Below are 21,612 nucleotides of genomic sequence, written 5' to 3' on the forward strand. Positions count from 1 at the left end.
TATAAATATACAAAACGTGACTTATAATACGAAAGATGAATTTCATTCCGTGCTTTGTCGTAATTATGTTTTGTCAAGAATTATGCCATGCCCTTCAATGTACCCCAGAGGGTAGGCAGAGGTGCAGATATTTTAATGAAAGGCCTATTATTATCAGTTCAGTTGTATCAAGTTATATGTGATAAGAAACGTGCTCATTTAGAGTGTTAGAGTAAAACATTTTTTACGGGAGCAGACCGATCGTCTAAGGACGTTCGTAAAACCAAAAAATTACCTCAATTACCCTCCTTCCCAATCCCTGATTCTAAACGATAATTATATTCCTAACCCTCAAAAGGCAGGCAACGCACTTGTAACGCCTCTGGTATTTCGGGTGTCCATGGGCGGCGGCAATTGCTTACCATCTGATCCGTCTGGTTGTTTACCGCCTTATACCATAAAAAAATCTTTCATCGATTCACTCAGTAATATTCAGCGCATTAAGATACGTCGTAGGATAAAGACTACTTACTATATTATAGTTTACTATTACTAAAATATACTAAAAACTAAATTTAAGGTTTATATGACATTACTCGGCCGCAGGGTTCGTTACACTTCAGTGCAATATTATTGTCCCAGCTGACTTTTAGTGCGGAGTAAAAAGGTTGCAAGGGTAATAATTTTTACTCCACGCTTTTACGAACGTGGCTCGTAAAAGTATGGATATTAGGCGCTAATTTGGCAACGAATGGGGACATTTGTTTTTGTTTTTATGTTCCAAGAAGATTTGTAAGTAAAATCATTGTTTTAATAGGGTCTTCTTATGATTTTATGACGTTTTGGCTTTGTTATAGGGTGTGGACTATTTTTGTGTGAAATAACAGATTAGTCTGTTTTACTTTGTGTTGTTATAGTTATTTAATTGCTTGACTCAGTCAAGTCGAAGATTAACGTACATCTCGCAGTCACTGCTGCCGACTGCATAGCGGATTACCGGGGCTCCGATTCGAAAAGCAGAAGTAGGAACGGGGTGGTTTTTAGTCAGTAAGAGTCTGACACTCCCTCTTACCTTGCTCAAGGCGGAAGAACTTAAGGGAGGATTTCCCTTCAAAAATAAAATCTCGAGGAGCCCCTTTAAAAATAAAATCTCGCAGTCACTGATTGTAAAACCTTTCACTAAAACCATTGAACTCATAAGAATCAATTACCAATAAACACTAATACAATAATTACTTCAAACCACCAAGAACATTCCACACTTTTCCACAAAGACATATTTTTAGTCCACATCAAAGCAGCAGACCAAATTAACCCTAAAGTACTTCACCCTTTGAGTTCCACAAATGTATTTCATACCCGGTACGCAATGACCCGTTAGATTGGTCCGTACCCATGACACACACCTATACGAGTATATTATATCCTTTTGGATTCATATCGGATATCTACATCTCAATTTAGGCACACGAATGAATTCCAACAGCCAATTCTGAAGATATTTTATGTTTTTTTTCTTTGTACCCGACGCTGTGGGGTTATTAGAAAAATCTGGAGGTACGCTTTTGTTTTTAGTTCTGCTTCTCAAGCTAATATTGGTACGGTTTGTGAATTGTGGTATGGTTCTGAGTTTGATTTGTAAACCAAGGTAGTCATGGAATTATTAGTCCAAAAACTGGCTTCAATTAGGCTCTTTTCGTATACGCCAATTGAAGTGAAAAAGAAAACACAAATAGATTTTTTTATTTGAAAATAATCACATCGTTAGCAACCATCGTTTAAATAAAACCTATATTTATTTATTTACTTATTTTTATTTTACAATGGTGGACTTAATGCCAATTTGGCATTCTCTAACAGTCAACCTTAGAGTGATGCAGAGAGACAGTATTCAAATAAAACGTAGGTAATACTTTGATTACCTAAGAAAACCTAGACTTCTCTTCAGACAAAATAACCTACTAACTAGATTAGATAAATCCAGCTCAATAGGAAAAAGAAAAGCAAGACTCCATTGACAGAAGATACTGAGCGGGCACTCCGTAAGAGATATCCATTACCTCGCTTTTCATTACAGTCGGTTATTGGTAGTTTCTATTGGAAAATGTTGATGGAAAATCAAGAGATTCTTATTACTAGAAAGCAATATTATGGAGGAAGAAAATCATGTTTCAATCTTTGAAAACAAACAATTAATACGTAGGGAATGCAATTTTGATCTCGCTTTCGTTTTCTTTAACAAGTGATTGTTTTACTAAAGGAGTTTTGTTTGATATTAGAAGAGTAGTGATATGACTTGTTATTTCTTTCAATTGTTATATTGTCACGCTTTTTAATCCTTTAAGGGATAGGCAGACGTGTACTTATTATATGATATTGTTCTAGGTGACATAGAAGTAAATAGATGGTAAGTTTATTGCCAAAATATTTCGGAAAATAATTTTAATACGTTGTGTGAATAAATACTTCGTTATTTAATTAACGAAACCAAAACCTACCAAGGCAAGCACTTTTAATTTAAAATAATGCTATATATTTCAATTACCTGTTCAACAAACTATAAAAATATTTCGTTAAATATTTTCTCGTGAAAGTGAACGTAGTTTAAATGATTTAAAATTAATTAATGTAAACGCAACAAACTGGGCACGCGTGGGCAAGCGATTAAACTATTTAATTAATGTTTGAACACTAATTCAATGAGTTCATGAGGGTAAATTACTGGATATATAAAAATATACGATAGTAAAAAAGGCTTTCAAAAGTTTTTGATATTAGATTTTGTTGAGTATCGAAACCGAATTTTCGTTGTTAGCATGCAGATAATGTACCATTACACAAATGATATAATTATTATGCTTATGAGCTGTTAAATAGTGTCAGGCACTAGATGTCTGGCATTTGTGCTGAACTGGACCTGTTTTAGTGCAAAAAATAATCATTTTAATACATTTATTTTTATTGTTCTTTTTTTTTCTTATATTATTTTGCGTGTACTGTTTGTGCCTGGACAAACGGATTTTATTTTGGACCAAATAAATGAGTTATCTTTCTTCCTTTGTTATTTTTTGGAAAAGAGGACAAACAAGCATTTGGATCACCTGATGATAAGCGATCTACACCGCCCATGGACACCAGCAACACCAGAGGAGCCACAAGCGCATTACCGGACTTTTTAAAATAGTATGCTCTATTCTTCATTATCTCTACAGTAATTGATTTACTTCCATAAATAAAACTAAGCCCCTCCACGCTCCCTAGACAAGATCAGCGAGGTAGCTGACATCTTAATATAAATAAATAATGTATCACACCGTGTGTAACATCCAGGAAGCGCTGACATCCATTCATCAATATGTGCCGTCGTACAGACACGCTCAATGTGTGGAGACGCTAGCTCAATTGTCTGGATGATCGTGTACACAATTGTTACGAGTAGGACGCTTTGGTGAATAGAATGGATTTGATTTAGAGTTTACAATTTTAAGAGCCTCTAGAATGGCTTGAAACTATTCGAGTTCCTCGTCAAAATGTAAACTTAAGTATTATTTAGGAAAATATGTGTTTATTTAAAGATTGTCTAATTCCTTTTTTATGATGTTAGCAACAATATATGTTTGTGAAAAAGTGAAAAAACTCATTTAATATCATTTCGAGTTTAAGATAGTTTCGTGATCACAAGTGTTAAAAGTTAAGATTAGTTTTGTTAGAAACAGCTATATTATCGACAAAATATTTGTATCTTTTTATTCTATTAACGAAATAAACATCATTAAGTACATATGTTTGAAACGACATACTCCAAAGATTTTCTTCATAAACAATACAAATATTTGCAAGCAATTTTCAAACACGATGCATCTGGTGCACATGTTGTTTACAACAAGTTATTAAACCTCGTATAACATTTTCAATAGCCGGGTCCACACCGGACGATCCATCGCGCTCCGATCGCGCGCGCAGCAGCGCGATCCAAAGATGCAGGCGGTGTAGACGTGCCGCGCGCGATCCATGCGCACGTATTGGAGCGCGCGCTCCCTACCTCGCGCGATCCGTGTGCGGTCGGTTTTTGTGCCAGCATCAAAGGTGCCTCAGTTGCGTGATGCGCGCGGTGTGGACGGTTGTGTTGGTTCGCGCGATCCACCTCGCCATGGACATCTCAGAAAGTCGCCGTTTGATATCGCTTTATAAAGAATTTAAATGTTTATGGGATCCCAAAGATTCTAATTACACCAATAGAGGTGTTAGAGATGATGCTTGGCGTCAGATTTCTCGTGAAATGGGAAATAAGTCGATCGACTGTTAGACTAGAGTTAGACTGGCTGAATCACGGATCGCCTTAGGATCGCTTGGAGCGCATATTTGGGATCGCAAGTTTCCAAAAGTGGATCGGCCTAACACGATCCACGATCCACGCTCCGCGATCCTGGATCGCGGATCGCGGGATCGATGGATCGTTTGGTGTGGACCCGGCTAATGGCGTGTCCTAAATCAAGAGACTCTCCACATCGCGTCGTCCGCTCGCAAAATATTGAAACGACAAAGAATTTCATTTCGCTAGAAGCAAATTAATTGTACGTTTTACTGCTAGAAGGAAAAGAAAATAATCATAGAGTTTTATTTTAAAAAAGACATGCCTAGTACAATATCCTTCCTCAATTTCGTTTTATGAAGGAGGGGGAGGAATCATCCAACAGTTTCTCTCGCCTTAGGCGAGGCAAGAAAAAGTGTTAGATTCTTACTACAAACCAACCCGTTCCTACTCCTGCTTTTCGAGCCGGAGCCCCGGTAAGACGCTAGGCAGTCTGCAGCTCCGACTTTAAGATTCATTTGGAACTGCAATGTTATTAAATCATTTGTGTGTTATACGATATCGACGTCATCACCGTCACCATTTTCACTTTCCATTACTGGACATAATCCTTTTCAATATCATTGAGCTTGATCTTCAGCTCTTCGTATCCAACAACTGCCAGCCACCAAATGTGATTAAATCTAAGAATAATATGAAAAGCAATCTTTATTATCCTTCTTTCTAAATTATTTCCGACTCCGTATTACCACAAACAAATTGATAAATCCAATAATGACTCCATCCATCGAATTTAGACCTTCGTGCTTATCCACCAGACCATCAAGACAGTCCACCACATTGTATTGACATTTCACTAGCTCTGTAATTAAAAATACTATCATCAATCACTGGTTCGCCTGCAGAATACACCTATCTACCCATCCCATGGTACGATAATGGCCGCTATGATAGATGGTGCAAACTCCTCCCAGTAACTAATGATGGAAAATAAACATTTTTGTGAATAACCTATCGTTATTGCATACTTAATAACGTGGAGATAGCTCTATCTTGCTCATAAAGACCCGTGATAGTTCTCTATTTTGTGGTATAGGTAGGTATAGGTAAGTATATAGTAAGCAATCGCCGCCGTCGATGAACACCCGAAACACCAGAGGCGTTATAAGTGCGCCTCGTAAATTTAGGGGTTAGGAATTTAAGGATTGTTGGGAAACCAGGGATTGGGAAGAGGGGTAATTGGGCCTCCAGTAATCTTACTCACATATCGAGAGACAACGCTAGCGTGGTTTTACGTTGCTTTTCTGTGAGGCCGTGGTATCACTCGAGCTTGTAACTGTCGACTGGGCCACGGGATTCCTCTAATTATGAGGGTTTGTCATAATCCCCACCCTTGATAAACTGGTATAGATTTCTGATTGAAAGGTCCAGGTTTCAAGAGCCAAGAGCCTACTATAAGTACTCACTGCTTTGCAAAGGCCTCTTCCAACACGCAGAAGGCAAGCATTAATAGCTTTCGTTTGCTTAAGGCGAACTGGAGCAGTCCAGGCTTATTTATCACTATAAAAATTCTCATAACAGATCCTTGAAGATATTATATTTCTAAGAAAAAGATAAATACGAAAGAGCTCATTACTTTAATGTTGCTCTCTCAATAAAGTAGAAAATATTAAAGATTACAAATGCAAAATAATCAAAGACTGCTCTTGTAATAAAAATATGGAACTAGTATAACAATCAATTTACTCTAGGCTCCCTAAGCTCTTCTTTCCCAGTCTTCTACAATTTAATTAAAATTCTATTTACTGAGAACTACAGTTCTTGCTTTTTTTAAACAGCGCAATCGTGATACAAAAAAAGGTGGTATTTAATTAGGTACTAATTAGATTTCTGTTGTAAGCACATCTTTGTTTACATTTACTTTCTATTGTTGAGTTACTTTCATTTTGTAACTAACTACATCTGTATAACAATTACATAAAAATCTAATTAAAATGTTTATCTGTAGAACATTGGTATAAAAAGGCCTATGTAGTCATTAGTAAGGTGTACATAGTTCACTATGTCTAGCTGTTAACGGCATACAAATATAAACTATACTTACAACTAAAATTTTTAAAATAATATTTGAAATACTTACAAATAAGTAAAAAAAATGAATTTTAAGAAATTATATCAATAGAAGTACCACAGTTTGAGGCTCAATAAATATCAAATACAAAACAAAAATCACCATTACATAAGCTGCCAACGTTCACCAAGTAACTACTCTGGTGTTGCGGGTATCATGATCGAAGACGATGGCTTACTATTAGGCAATCCGTCTGCCCGTACCCTATAAAAAAACAACATAAAAAATAAAAAAGGCTTACCATAAAAATCCAAATGCTGAAATAGAAAGGCAAACATAGCAAGTAAGCGATTAATACCGGCAAGTTTTATTGGTGCAATCAGTTGAACAAACGGCCATATCTTGGTGTAGCATCGATGACGTCACTGCTGTTTGCTACGTTTTTATATCGGCGGGATTGGGTATAATTGCTATGTATGGTTAACATTGCATGAATCTTTATAACCCTATTATTAATGGAAGTTTTAGGCTTCAATAACTTTTTACTTTACGACTCCACGTCTAAAAAAACAAAGTATTATATTTGTAGTATGGCGTATAGTTCACCATCTTGCCTGTCTTTAAAAAAAATCATTATCTAAGCGTCTATTATTCGGTAAGTAGTATCTATGTATATATTTTTAAATCTTAAAAAACCCGTTCCAGCCACTTTAATGAAATCAAAACTCCTACTTTACCAGGAAACATTTCATAGTAATTTTTGCTTAAAAACGCAGTGTACATTAATTTATTCGTTCCATTACTGTCACTTGTCTGCCCGACAGTAGCGTCCCTCTGGAGTTCCATTAAAAGTGTCTCAGTAGATACTAATTCAATTGTGCTAGCGATCCCGAAGCGTTCGGTTTTTCACCTCGAAGAGACCGTGATTAAATATTAAATATGCACCTGAAGAGACCACTTTGAAATAGTTCCGTGTTTAAATCTAGATAGAAGAAAGTTCTAGAAGGAATTGTGGATTTAAGTGACTTTTTAATTAAAGTGTTATTGAAGATTGAATTTTGTGGTAAAAGGAATATTAGAGTTTTTGAACATGACTGTGGATTGCAGTGTTCTTTAACTTGAATAGTGATACGTTATTTTTTGTCCAACATTTTTTTGTTGGACCTATAAGGGTTCGGAAGTAAGATAGTCTTGATATTAAAGTATAGTGGATTATTGATAATATGAGAGTGATGAGAAGGCAGGATAAATTGAAAAACAAATTGAGAAGGTAAAAAGTTTTACTTATTATTCTATCGTATTGACAAATATGGTCGCATACTTTACTTAATCTATTTCTATTAAATTACACTAATAAACAGAAGCACAGTTGTAAGGCACAGAATTAGTATTTATTATCCAGAACTGCAGGCAATCTAAGGGGTTACCGGAGCTCTGGTTCATCGGTAAGAGGTTTTTTAACGGGGGAATCATCCAATGATTTCTATCGCCTAAGGCGAGACGACGAGACGAGACGAGAGGAAGTGTCAGACTTTTATTGACTAAAAACCACGCAGTACTACTCCTGCTCGTTGAGCCGGAGCTCCGGTAAAGCAACTCCAGAGTCAATAAGAGTCTGGCAGTCTCTCTCGCCTCACCCAGGCTGGGAGAAGTCATTGAATGATTTAAATGTTCAAAAAAAGCAATAAAATAAGTGTTAATAATTATTCAATGTATCTTCTAACACATTGCCAAATAAAGTCATAATTGAATCCTAAAGAAAGTCCCAACACTAATATACCAGTCATACATTCTGCATGTGTCACTACTAGGAACAATGAGCAATAATTTGCAATATGTGAATCAGTGCATTAAATTCATCATATAGCCCAATTGTGCTGATTAAGGCAATGATTGTCACTGGTGTACTGTTGAATCAACTGTGATTAGTACTTTTATAACAGGTCTAGACCACTCCAGACTAGTCTAGAGTGGCATTGTTAGTATATTTTGTTAGTGATTATCATCATCATCAACAGTCTAAGTAAAGGCTTCCTCTACAAGTGTTGGGTCTGCCATAATTTCCACATTCGCTGATGAAGTGGAGATAGCAGTTTCTCTGTTAAAAATGTGTTCAGTTCTTGCGCCAATCATGGAAAGAGCAGTTGCTTTTTTATACTTAATAGGATGGCGTTTAGTCACCATCTCGCTGGTGGTGATGAGGCTTACGATGGAGCACGCCTATCTATGAGCAACCTATTCACTCAGGACTCAAAGACTCAGGCAGGTAATTCAATTTCTTAGCAATTTTAGTTACTTGAAATCATCATTTTTTGAAATTTCGATCTCCAACCTGATAATGGCAATTTTCTTTTAAGCAAAGGGGGCCCAAACTGCAGAGCACAATGTAGGGCCGTTGATGTTCGTTCTCTAAAAATCAAGACAACTAACAACACCGGCTCTAACTGTTAAATCAACTATGATTAGTGTTTAACAAGTCTAGTCTAGACTGTATCGCGTGACTGACAACCTCGGTGACATCCTAGGTACGTAATTAGGTAGTCTGCGTCATGACCTGAGGTGACGTCACGTTGTAAATCATGTTGCGTCATGATGTGAATCTATATATTAATACGTGATGCAAAAACTTTGGACCCCTTTTTACGAAAATTGCGCGGACGTAGGAGAATAAAATTTGGTACACTTATAGTTTATGTGTAGGAGAAGTGCAGAACGCTAATATTTGAAATAATGCTTGTAAAGTACATTAAATCAATAAAAAAAGCATTACACACACTACCATGCAAAGTATCTGATCGTATTTGATAAAACGTCAAAATCGACAGACATTGCGATGATATTCTTACGTCTCATATGAATAAAGTTTTCCTGTTCATTATGCTCCGGAATATATTAATTTGAATTTTACAAAACTAATAGCAATTCGTTAAATAAAAATTATCCTTGAACGTATGTTAAGTGGTATTGTAAATTAAATCGTATATGGTCGAATTTCGACCACTAGGCGACCACTAGTTAATATTACTCTGTAAATGTTTAGTTAAGGAAATGTGAACACAAGGAAAAAATGATACTTAGAAAACGTAAAAGGAAAGTATGACATTTAAATTCCACTGACAAAATGGTAAAACATTAATATTAGAACTTGCCAATTTCCGCAATGATCACGGATGAACTGTTCAAATATTAGTGTTAGTGAACATGTCAGTTTAAAAACTTATTTAGTAAAACATTCATTTTAAATCTTGTGAGTGAGTTAGTAAGTGAAAAAGAGACTAATTAGTTTTTCTTTTTGATCAAAGCAGTTGATTAAAGTACCGATGGTAAGTGATTAATTTTAAACGTAATATAATAGTAATATCTTACCTATGACTGTAGCCAAAATATGAAAATGAATTCTCTTCGTATAATGTATCAGGTTTTTGTAAAAACTAGAATATATCTACTTTATACCTGTGTATCTAGAGACGTAAATTCAATTATGTAATTGGATTGTAGATACACTTTACTTACGTTAATTAAAACCTGCACCTACTATGTATTACGAACTATCTATTACACTCGTACTCACATTCATAACCACCAAATAGTAAAAATAAAAATTTTACTACAAAAACAGCTCTTAGCACTCAGAAAATAAAAGACTAAGGCCAAGCACTAAATCAAACTAGGATGACATTCCTAGAAACAACAAAAGATCCTTTTCACGAGATAAATTCAATGGTAACATGTCGTTATGGGCCAGTGCACGAGGAAGTGCTTTTGTCTGTCTGTCTGTCCGTCTGACAGCTTCCATTAGTCTTTCCCTTAATTAATATATGAATATATAATAGTATATAAGTAATTGTATGTTGAGTACTCTGTTAATTACATAAGCTTTATCAGTTGAGATAATCTATGTGTGAGTGTTTATCGGTGTGTTATGTCTTATTTTGATAGTAATTGTAATTCTTGCAGATTTAGTTTGTTTATTAATAATAACAGAAAAGTATGTGCTGAACATGAAGTTTTTCCTTTTCTTCTATCCCCAGATCTGACAAGAATCTTGTATATTTTCGTAACAGTGAAGTTAAACTAAAAAAAATTTAAGTTTTAGTTACAGCTTGTATTTTGCCTAATAATTGAATATTGATTTATGCTCTCCCTGATATTGATAGACAAAAAATAAAACCATGAGTGATAAGATGATTTATTTTAATTAGTATGTTTTTCGGCTTACTGACATAACTGTTTGACGAGGAACTCGACTAGTCTCGAGCAATGCAAGAGACTCATATATTCGTGCGTAGCATTTCCGTGACACCTGACGGGACGTGGTGACGAGCTACGCTGCTACTAGTCGAGTTCCTCATTAAATAGTCAGGTCTCACGAAAGTTATTATAGAATCATTATTTATTTTATTGTTGGCCTTCCGAAAATAAACCCACAATGGAAAGTAATAAGATCAGTATCCATTAGCAAAATCATGAAACCAGTGACATTTGTAAAATAATAAAAATAATATGTCATATTTCGGGAACCGACAGAAATGTTAATAAATGCGATTTCCTTATAAGTACTAAATAAAGGTCACAAGGGGACAGACAAACTCAATTTTCATATTGATTTTTTCTTTGGAGTCTTGTAAAGGTCTCACTTCGTGTTACTAAATCGGTTTGCCTCTGGTATGGTGTATGGTGTCTCTATAAATACTAAAAGACTCTCACATTAACTTTATTATAGTGAAAATTGTTTCACTCTCATTCATTTTGGCTTACAATGAAAACAAAACGTTTTATTCTTCTATGAGATGCAAGCATAATTTTTTATATAAGTCACTTTTAAAGGTAGGGGTGACCCCATTACTTACCTTCTATACTGAGAAAATTATGAAAAACGGAAATAAGCCCAGTAATAATAATTTGCCCAACACGGGAATTGAAAGCGAGACCCCTTGCCCAGCAGTCGCACCGACTAACCGCTCGATTAACGTCCTTCCTCCATCCTTAGTAGTAGCAGGAAAAAGACAATAACTAAACCAATTGAACCAACGAGGCAGATTTACAAACACTTTTATTAATTAATTATTATGTTATCGGCTTACTCAATTTTTTACTGTTTTTTACGATACGAAAAAATAATATATTTCAACTAGTTTCAAGCCATGCAATTTGAGGCGCATATTCATGAGGAGCATATTCGCGACACACGACGCGGCTTTTATTAATAATTTTTCATTGAATTAATATATGAAAATAATCCGATTTTCAGTCAGGTTCAGCAGATTAGTACTTGTAAGAAAAAATAATTCTTATACTAAATGACAGAGTTCAGAGGCTAAGGCAGAGGTCTATCCTAATGAATAATAATCAATTTTAATATCTCCCTGTATCTAAAAGCAAAGTAAATTCTATAATTCTTGAGCTAATATTTCGAAAATCATTATAAATTATAATGCCATCGAATCGCTGAGCCAACATTTGTGATCCGATCCTCAATTTATATTCACAGAATAAAATATCGAGTTGGCAACTCGAATTGAATTAATCGATATTAGGACCGTCTTACGAAGTGACCCGACGGTCAACTAGTGTTGAGTGAATTAAATCGATCAATCCAAATTATTCGAATAGAATTTCAAATGATCAGTTGGGGAGAGATGCGATCAATTGGAAGAGAGGATGAGATGTTCGGTTGATAATGAAACGTTTTGAAGTTAGTTTATATAGGTAAAGCTTTCGCTAAAAGTTTTGAAAATGAAGTAATAATGTACCTTTAACTGCCGTACTCAGAGTTATTTAATGGTTACTTAACAAATGTTTACGGAACAAAATCGTTGCCAAAGAATAATTTAAGTAATAATTAAATGATTTTGTGCACATACAACATCATTCAATGCTCTTGCTGGTTAAGTCCACAAGTCGGTCGTAAAAAGGAATCTGTTGATCTTACAACTTTTATTAGTTGCAGGAATTAGCTGCGACAATGTATACCAAAATTAGACTTTATTATAATTCCATCTAGTTTCATTATTAGTAAATACATTCTTGTCTTGAATACAAAATAACATTTGTTCTTCTTCACAGTATATAAAACTGGCGACACAATTGTAGGTGGACACCCACTGCACTTGTCCAATTGAGATTACTTCCCTGACCTTTCAAGGATATAAATAAATGGTTGAAAGTCAACTTTGTGACCTTTGAAACAAAACTAATCATAGTAAAGGATTTACAGAGTCACCAGTTACAAACCTTCATCCTGCCTTTGATAACTTGAAATCTGATACCTATTAATTTTATTTAAGACAGAACACAGCCTGTCGCCTTGTCTTGTAATGTCAGACTCAAATTTCGGTGAAGGAGGTCAAAATGGTTTTATGATCGAAGTTTTAGGGTTAAGTGGTTTAAAGAAAAAATCTGAAGGCTTAAATGACTGGACTTATTAGAGACTGGATTTGTCTGTCCAGTTGCGTTTTATTAAGATAAAGGAATGAGAATTAATAAGACAAAATCAGTCAATTTTTATTTGCAACTGAATTTAAGCCTTCCGGAGCTGCGGACTACCTAGAGAGTTGCCGTGGCTGTGGTTCGAAAAGCAGGAGTAAGAATAGGGTGGTTTTTAGTCAATAGAAGAGTAGAGTATAGTCTGATGCTTCCTCTCACCTCATGAAGAAGAAGGTTGAAGAAGTCATGGGATGATTTCCCCTTTCAAAAAATACTGAATTATACCTTATGTATAGAATCATTAAAGCTCACGGAGCCCGACACCTTATCAACGAATGCAAAACCGTGGAAATCGGTTCGTGCGTTCTGGAATTATAGCGTCAGGAATGATTACCCGACTTATTTTTATATAATAGATGTATAGAATCATTAAAGCTCAATTATCAAGTCAAAAGACTGCTTAATTTTAAATGATTAATTAATTTTTAATAGTTTGATAAGAAGACAATTACCAAGAATTCATTAACTTCACAATTTTTAAACCTCGTTTCAAAATTCATCTCAGAATTTGTTTGAAAAATAAATTATTACATCACAAGAAGGGAAAGTTCTCACTGTTACTGTCAAAGTTTTAAACCCATCTGGCCGGACTTAGGACTAAGTAGTTTTATAATGTCCGACAGAAGAAGAAGTATTATTTACTTTCTTTGTTTTTCAATCAAGATTTCAGTTGAACTACTCTTTCAAGATAAAAGCCTACTTATCAATCTTTGGAAATAAATTATTTTGGGTGTCTAAAGTACAAAAGTTTGTATTATAATGAAAACAATTTCAGTACCTACTTATTAACAATGATGCCTAAGTACTTAAATATAACTAAATTCATGCCTATATTTTTTTTCTAAAGGAATAAACCGGTAAACGAGCTGACGGATCACCTAATAATAAGCACTCGCCGCTGCCCATGAACACCCGAAATACCAGAGGCGTTACTATCTAATAGCCATAATCAGAGTTGTGTAACTCAGGTTGAGCTCAAGCCAGTCCTTAGCAATTGTTTTTAACACAACAAAAACAATTGCTAAGGACATTCAATGTTTACTTAAACTATTAAGTAAACATTGAATGTCTCTGAGTATACCCTAAAAAAGCTTCATGTTAGTCAGAGATCCCGATCTTTGTTAAACGTACACTCCATAGTACACGATGCACTCAATAAATCTGTTTTACGCACTATCATTGAGCTGTTCTCCTACGTGCAAACTGAAATGTATTAAATTTTTTATTCTCCCGTATATTGAGAGCTTCACTGTGAAATATAAAACAAACTGTTTTAAAGCTATTTGCATTTTATATGACTCAATATCGTATGCTCGTAATAAAAATTGATATCGTACGATATTGTTCTATATGAAATTGTAGTTGTAAACTTTATGTATACTGCGACTATGTAGCTAACTATGTACGTGACCTATGTCGTTAGTTGAGCTGTTACTCGTACAAGGTCGCCAGTGAGGACGGGAGCCCCGATAAGCTAGTTTCCTACTAGTCAAATTCAATACGGTACTTTTTTCGTAACGTCAAGAACGATATTTTCTATGAATTAGTGAGTTATGATGTCATCAGATTTTTACTTCAAATAGCAGACTTCTTTCTAGAAAATTAGCTAGAACAATTCGAAAATGAAATAGATCATCAAATCCATGAATGAGAGTGTGATTATTTTTGGATATTTTATTGTATTGAAGGGTCGCAATAATTTATTTGCGACTGAGAAAACTATAGAATTCTACCTGTGAATTACACAAAGCAATTTTACCATTTTCCAAGTCAGAAATCTCAGTATTAAATTGTGTGACTTACGCAACAAAGTAAAAAACGGTCCACATTTTGACTATCTTTTAAGGAAACAGCAACAGTTTCTGAACTCACATTAAATCTCATTCAAATCGTTTTTACTTCTACATTCGTATTTAGCACCGTGTAATAAAAAGAGGTACTAACATTTCTAAAATGTACAAAATTCCAGTAATAGTATAGGCAGTCTCCGACCAAAACCGCACAAGCGATTCCGAAGCTATCAGCTCCATATTACTTCCATTGCAAATATAAATTTAACCCTAAACCGGCCAAACCCTCCCCGGGCACTAAATAAGAGTCCGATATAGCGGCATACGTGCGTGTGGAGCGATCCAATTACCGGCATAATGGCTGCCACACATCAATCCGATACCACTTCTATTAAATTTTCGCAGCTGACACCGAAAATTTTAAGCTAAAATTCGGTTTTCGGCAAAAAAATAATCTCTAATCGTGCCATTTGCTAGCAATGTCTTGAGATTGGTTTTGCTATGACGTCATAATCACTAAAGATTAGTTTTAGAACAGTAACTGATAGTCGTTTTCCATTTTGTAAACTTAAATCTTAATTAGACTCCCTTTAAAGTAACATTCTCCTATTTTTACATAGCCATTAGTGAAAACAACACCTTCACAATACAAACATAACCTTTATCCCACTTCAATTTATGAATCCGATAAAACCAAAGTACACAAAGTTTCATCGTCATACCTAGAACACTTCCATTTCGGTATTACAAATTTCTATAGAACGCTTGCGTATTTACCACCCTAAAACAACAAGCTTGCAATCTCTTTACCCGAGCGAAGCCACAATACTACATTGTTTGAACAGAGTACAAAATAAACCTGTATACCCAGTGCACGGTGGCAAGACTCGAAACCACATTTTATGGCATCTCGACACGCGACCGTAGCGAAACTTTTAAGTATAATGATCACGTCTGTAATTTTACAAAGTTGAACAGAAATTTTAAGGGTAAAGCCAAATTACTCTCAACTACTAACGACTTTATTGAATCAAAATGTTTTAATTATACAACCCCTCTACCATTTGCCACATCCAATAAAATAAAAAGGTCCACCAAAATCCCCCACCTACCAATTTAACCTCACAAATTCAAATATATGCAAAAGCATTTTAATAAAATCTCACTGCCGATGAAACTGAGAGCAACAAAAATCACTACCTTTGTTCTTTCGCTAACATTTCATTTCAAAAATGTTTCATTTATAATGAAAAACAATTTTGTTCCAGGTACTGGCACAATGGATACGAGGACTACCCGTGCAGCCGAACACAACAGATGAACGAAAATGTTTCACAAAATAAAAATTGAATACAATAAATGACAGGATGGAAGATTTATGAATAAGTTAATCGCGCGAGAGAATTCGATATGGACGAACACAACTACCAATTCGTAATACAGAAATAAACAAACAGAGCAGGAAAACAACATACCAGACAAAACAACAACAGCTCCGGACGATGTAGATGACGACAACATTAGAGAAGAGCTTCGAATTGAGCTCTAAAATGAATCACCAGGGGGAGCTGATAAAAAACATGACAATACCGAAACTATGCACGGACGAATGCGAGAATTCGTCGAAAATATCGTTCGAAGTGAAGCCGCCTGACCCCAACACTACGTTCTTTTATCGACATTACATCGATACGAACAATTCCGAGTCGGAATTTAACATCGACTATTTCAACGAAACATTCAGTGATTCGAATTGTACGTTCAGAAACGGGACGTGTAGTGATGTGGACTATAATTTCTGGGCGCTCTCGTTGTTAGTGTTTCCTCTATTGACTTTGTTCGGGAATGTGCTTGTGATACTTAGTGTTTCGAGAGAAAGGAGTCTGCAAACAGCTACGAACTATTTTATCGTGAGTCTGGCTGTTGCTGACTTGCTCGTGGCTGTGGTTGTGATGCCGTTCGGAGTTTATTATTTGGTGAGTTATTATTTAATCAAAATTTTTCTCTCTATATTGTTACTTACCTGACTATACGCATGTTAATTGGCCCAAGAATATAATGTTTACTACACACGGCTGCACGTTTGGTGAATTCACTGGATGACCAACAACACGACGTACCAAGGGTTTGGTTCGATTCCCAAATGACAAAAACATTTATCAATATTTCTGTGCAAGTGTTTCAGAACGTTTGCGATGCAGGAGAAAATCCTAAACATTATTTTTAAATTTTAGCAAATCGATAGCGATAGCTTTTGAACTAAAATCTTTAGTATCTCTTATATTAAAGGCTAGCAGATAAATAACCTAAAGATAACATCGTATTGGGACACAATATTTTTAGTATTGCCCCAAGACATAAGAAATTAAGTCCACCACAAAAACAGAAAAAGTAAATACTTACCTAATTTCATTGTTTCACTTAAAACAAGTTTTAATGAATTGAGGCTCTTTATTAAGATAAAAATGTCCAAACAGTTAATTGATTTAATTATTGTTTTAATAAGTAATGGACAACGGGAATCAAACTTGAGATTAACGATGTTTTTATTCTTAAACTGAGCTACTAATTGGATTTGTGATAGAAATAAATTGATTCCAATCTGTGTTATCCTTGTAATGTATTTGATTTGTTGTTTAAGAAGATGTAATTGAAATTAATTATTCCTTTGATCAATAATGACTTTGGCACGGTGGTTAAGCAACTAGCAGCTGTGCAACGAGTCGCGGATTGGATTTCCGCACGAAACAGCCCTTTGTGTGTACCACAAATAATTGTTGTTCCGGGTCTGGGTGTCATGTGTTTGTGAAATTGATGTTTGTAAACGCACCCAAGACACCGGAGAAAATCCGAACGTTGGAACACTTGGATTTTCTCCTGTGTCGTGGGTACCAACAACACACATAGAATTTGACATGCATACGACACGCAGACCCGAAACAACAACTATCGCTATAATTTATCGACTAATACAATAATAATAATTATGAAGTCGGGTCCCGTCACTAGTTGGACGTTAATTAGCGTATAATCCGGCACACAAAGCGACTATCAGTGTCTACCACTCAGTAATAACAATACGTTGCATACAAAGGCTGAGATTTGCCCTGAATTCGGTAAATTATAATAGGAAACTGGGTATTTTAATTTACTTAAATAGTTATTATAATAAATTTTACGCCTTGTTTATGTTAACACATTTCGGGCTTTTTTACATTATCTATAGATATAGATAATGTAATGATATAGATATATACTAATATATAAGGCTGAAGAGTTTGATTGTTTGTTTGAACAAGCTAGTCTTCGGAACTACTGGTTCGACTTGAAAAAATAATTTTGTGTTGAATGGTTCATTATATCGAGGAAGGCTATAGGCTAGGCAAAACATCACACTACATATTCTATTATATATTCTATTCTTAGCTAGTGGTCATTCATATGAACACTAGCTAAGAATTCCCACCACCTATATGCCTAATACCACAATAATCCCCCACAATATGTGTCTGTCCCACTGAATGACAATACACAGGTGACAATGGATCGCTTCACGTATGCGAGTGTTCGATATATTGGACGTGGTTGCCATGGTCCCGACACGCGTTCAAATAAATGGTACATTGCTCCGGATGGAAATATAAAGACGTATGTTATAGGATTCGTATTGTTTTTTATTTGTATAGATATTAAACATAGACGTTTTATCAACTATTTTATTATTATTATTCAAACCCCACACAAGTGTTACCACTTACTTATGTTATGCATTTACATAACATTTACATAAGAGACTATGTATAGGATTTACACTATTAAAATTGAGTATGTATTTTTACCCGACTGCGCCAGAAGGAGGGTTATGTTTTTCGAGTGTATGTATGTATGTATGTATGTATATATGTATGTATGTATGTATGTATAATTGTTTGGCACGCTCTACAGCCTAAACGGCTTGATGGATTTTGACTTGAGAGGTGTCGTTAGATTCGTATTTACTGTGAGAGTGACACTGGGTATATCAAAATAGTAAAAAAACATAATGGCGGATTTTTGGCGCCAAATTCGAATATTTCTCACTCTCTAGCCTAAACGACTTGATGGATTTTAACTTGAGAGGTGTCGTTAGATTCGTATTTACTGTGAGAGTGACACTGAATATATCAAAATAATAAAAAAAAACAAAATGGCGGATTTTTGGCGCCAAATTCGAATATTTCTCACTCTCTAGCCTGGATGGATTTCCGCTTGATAGGGGTCGTTTGATTCGTATTGACTGTAAAAGTGACACTAGATATATCAAAATACAAAAATAATAAAACTAAAAAAAAATAAAAATAAAAAAGGTAATTTAAAAAACTAAAAAACCCGACTGCGTTTCTTTATAATATTAAAATGAAAAAACCCTAAAACAAGAAAGTCATCGTAAAATTGAAGCAGTCGGGACCCATTCTACAAAGCCAGCCGTATGTACCCATATTTAGAATGGGTCCCGACTGCTTAAATTTTACGATGACTTTCTTGTTTTAGGGTTTTTTCATTTTAATATTATAAAGAAATGCAGTCGGGTTTTTTAGTTTTTTAAATTACCTTTTTTTTAAAAGTCAAAGTCAAAGCATTTATTTCAATTAATCTTAAATTAGGCACTTTTCAAACGTCAAATTGTGAAGTGAAGCTAGGCTATAAGCGGGTAAACGAGCATACGTATCGCCTGATGGTAAGCAATCGCCGCAGCCCATAGATACCCAAAACCTATAGGCGTTACAAGTGTGTTGCCGGCCTTTTGGATTTAAGAATTTAAGTGTTGTTGGGGAATCAGGGATTGGGAAAATTGGGAATTGGGCCTCTGCTAAACTCACTTACACAACAAAACAAAACCTCTGCGTGTGCAAAGAGGCCTTTGGTCAGCAGTGGCCACTTATACGCTGTTGATGTGAAGTGATGTTAGAAACTGTCTGATAAAGTAAATTGTTTATAACTCGATTCAGGAGTCACGCGTGAGTAAGAAAAGCAAGCATATTTTCTATCACAAAGAAATAAATATTGGATATATCTACTACTAAGACAAACTTACTTAGGACTTAAGTCATTACTGGGTGTAATTTAATTTCTCCAATATAATAATTTAACCTTTATTTTCTGAGTCACAAAAGTGTAGATCAAATTAGTATAATCCAAAAGTAATTTCCAACTTTTTTGCACATACATATGTATGTATGTATAAGGTCGATTAGCTATTAGTGTATCACATGGCCCACGCACACAGGTCAATGAGTTCAAATAACCAAATGGTTGATTAATAAACATGAACATTGTAATTACGAAACAATTACCTTCTACTAATGAACATTTACTTACTATATCAGAGTACTCCATTTAATCCACATTACGCATAGATCGGGCAATTACTTGTGTAAGCTATACATATTTATGCGAACATAGTTATCATTAATTCTGATTTATTTTAATTAATTAATAAAATACATTAATATATAATAGTCGAAATATATTAATCATAACACACATTTAAAAATCTAATCATGTTAAATTGTTTAGTGAAATGCTACGCCAAGCTACGGCGTAGCACTGTGCTACGAGATTACCAAAATCAAACACGATCCGTCTTAAGAAAATCAAGTTTCAGTATAAACTAATAATACATACATACAGGAATACCATATTTTTATCTTCTAGAGCTAATAAAGTAAGTCTTGAAGCTCTTATAAGACATCCTTATTCATTTTGTATGCGTGGGAATCATAACTCGTGCTACGTCGTAGCAAAAAGCATTAATATTTTTGTGGCTCTTATAAACAAAATCTAATAAAAACAAAGTGCTACATCAAAATATTTATACAGACATGAAAATGAATAATATTCCTTGAACATAAAAACTTAAAAAGAGAAGTACCTATAAAACCAAAACTATTTTGGGAGGCGTTTCGACGTAACAAAATGGGCGAAGATAAAACGAAACCTCTTTTACCCACATAAAGTTTACTTCCATATTCCAAAACGTACTTTTACTTAATTAAAATACCGAAACGAAAAATGTTCCAATCTCTAAGGTTTTCCGGACCCCACAGGCCAATTAAAAATGACCACAGATGTGCTAATCACGTAACCCGTCCCACTGGTCAAACAGTACCTTCATTATTTAACCCCCCTGATCACCAAGTCGGTCGTTTATACCAACAATTAGAATTTATCAAGGGGTTGTTAGTTCAAACAATTAGGTTGTTTCGCCGAGATAAGGGTTGATGTACCAAAAGGCATGTTGTCACTTTATGTTAGTTAAGGGTTTAATATACTGGACATATGTTCTCATGTTGACGCCTGATGACTTGAAGTTTTCCTTCATGTCAACTTAACTGGTTTTATTGTTTTGGGGATGCTTTTCTACCAGAGATGTGCTATGCTACGTTACTGTGGATGCGTTTGGCTTCCACCAATCATATTCATTGGTAAACATAGCTTAGCACTGGTGGAAACAGAGTCAGCTAAGCTTCTCTACTATCGATAAATCGCATACTCGAGCTGTGCATCTACCTTGCATAGCTACGTAGCTTAGTATTAGTGGAAACGGTCACATAGTTACACAGCTTAGCTATTACATCTTCGTAGCATAACTACATAGCACATCTCTGTTGGAAAAGTAACCTTAGTTTAATGAAGTAACAACCTTTTAAATGTGGCATTATTTCTATTATTTTACATTGTCAACCTCTAGTAGCAGTGACAACAAGAACTTGACTTAACTTCACACATTACAAACAAATCTCGTATGACGTCACACATTTCCACAATTTATGATCAAATTTCAATCGACAAAAGCTTTAGATTCGACACCTGACGTCAATAAGTTTCCAACATCCATTAGGAACCATTTTTCACTTCAATGGACTTTCTATTCTATTATTTGTGGAAGAAGGCTTTCATTTCTTTAACAGCTTTAAGGTCACCTCGCGCTTTCA

General features: G+C 35.0%; 1 protein-coding gene across 3 annotated transcripts in view; it reads left to right on the plus strand.

Moving 5' to 3' along the window:
* The window catches only part of LOC118267736 (dopamine D2-like receptor), a 202,361-nt gene that overhangs the window by 142,566 nt on the left and 38,183 nt on the right, over positions 1-21,612 (plus strand). For 2 of the 3 annotated variants that reach the window (XM_050694091.1, XM_050694093.1), the window contains exon 3: positions 15,907-16,614. In XM_050694091.1, coding sequence (XP_050550048.1) covers positions 16,147-16,614 — 468 coding nt within the window. In that variant the 5' untranslated portion in view covers positions 15,907-16,146. Of the gene's footprint in view, positions 1-7,317; positions 7,633-15,906; positions 16,615-21,612 lie in introns of those variants that run through there. The other variant, XM_050694092.1, reaches the window with a different exon arrangement.

Source organism: Spodoptera frugiperda, chromosome 6 (genome assembly GCF_023101765.2).
Source record: "Spodoptera frugiperda isolate SF20-4 chromosome 6, AGI-APGP_CSIRO_Sfru_2.0, whole genome shotgun sequence".
NCBI classification, from domain to species: domain Eukaryota; kingdom Metazoa; phylum Arthropoda; class Insecta; order Lepidoptera; family Noctuidae; genus Spodoptera; species Spodoptera frugiperda.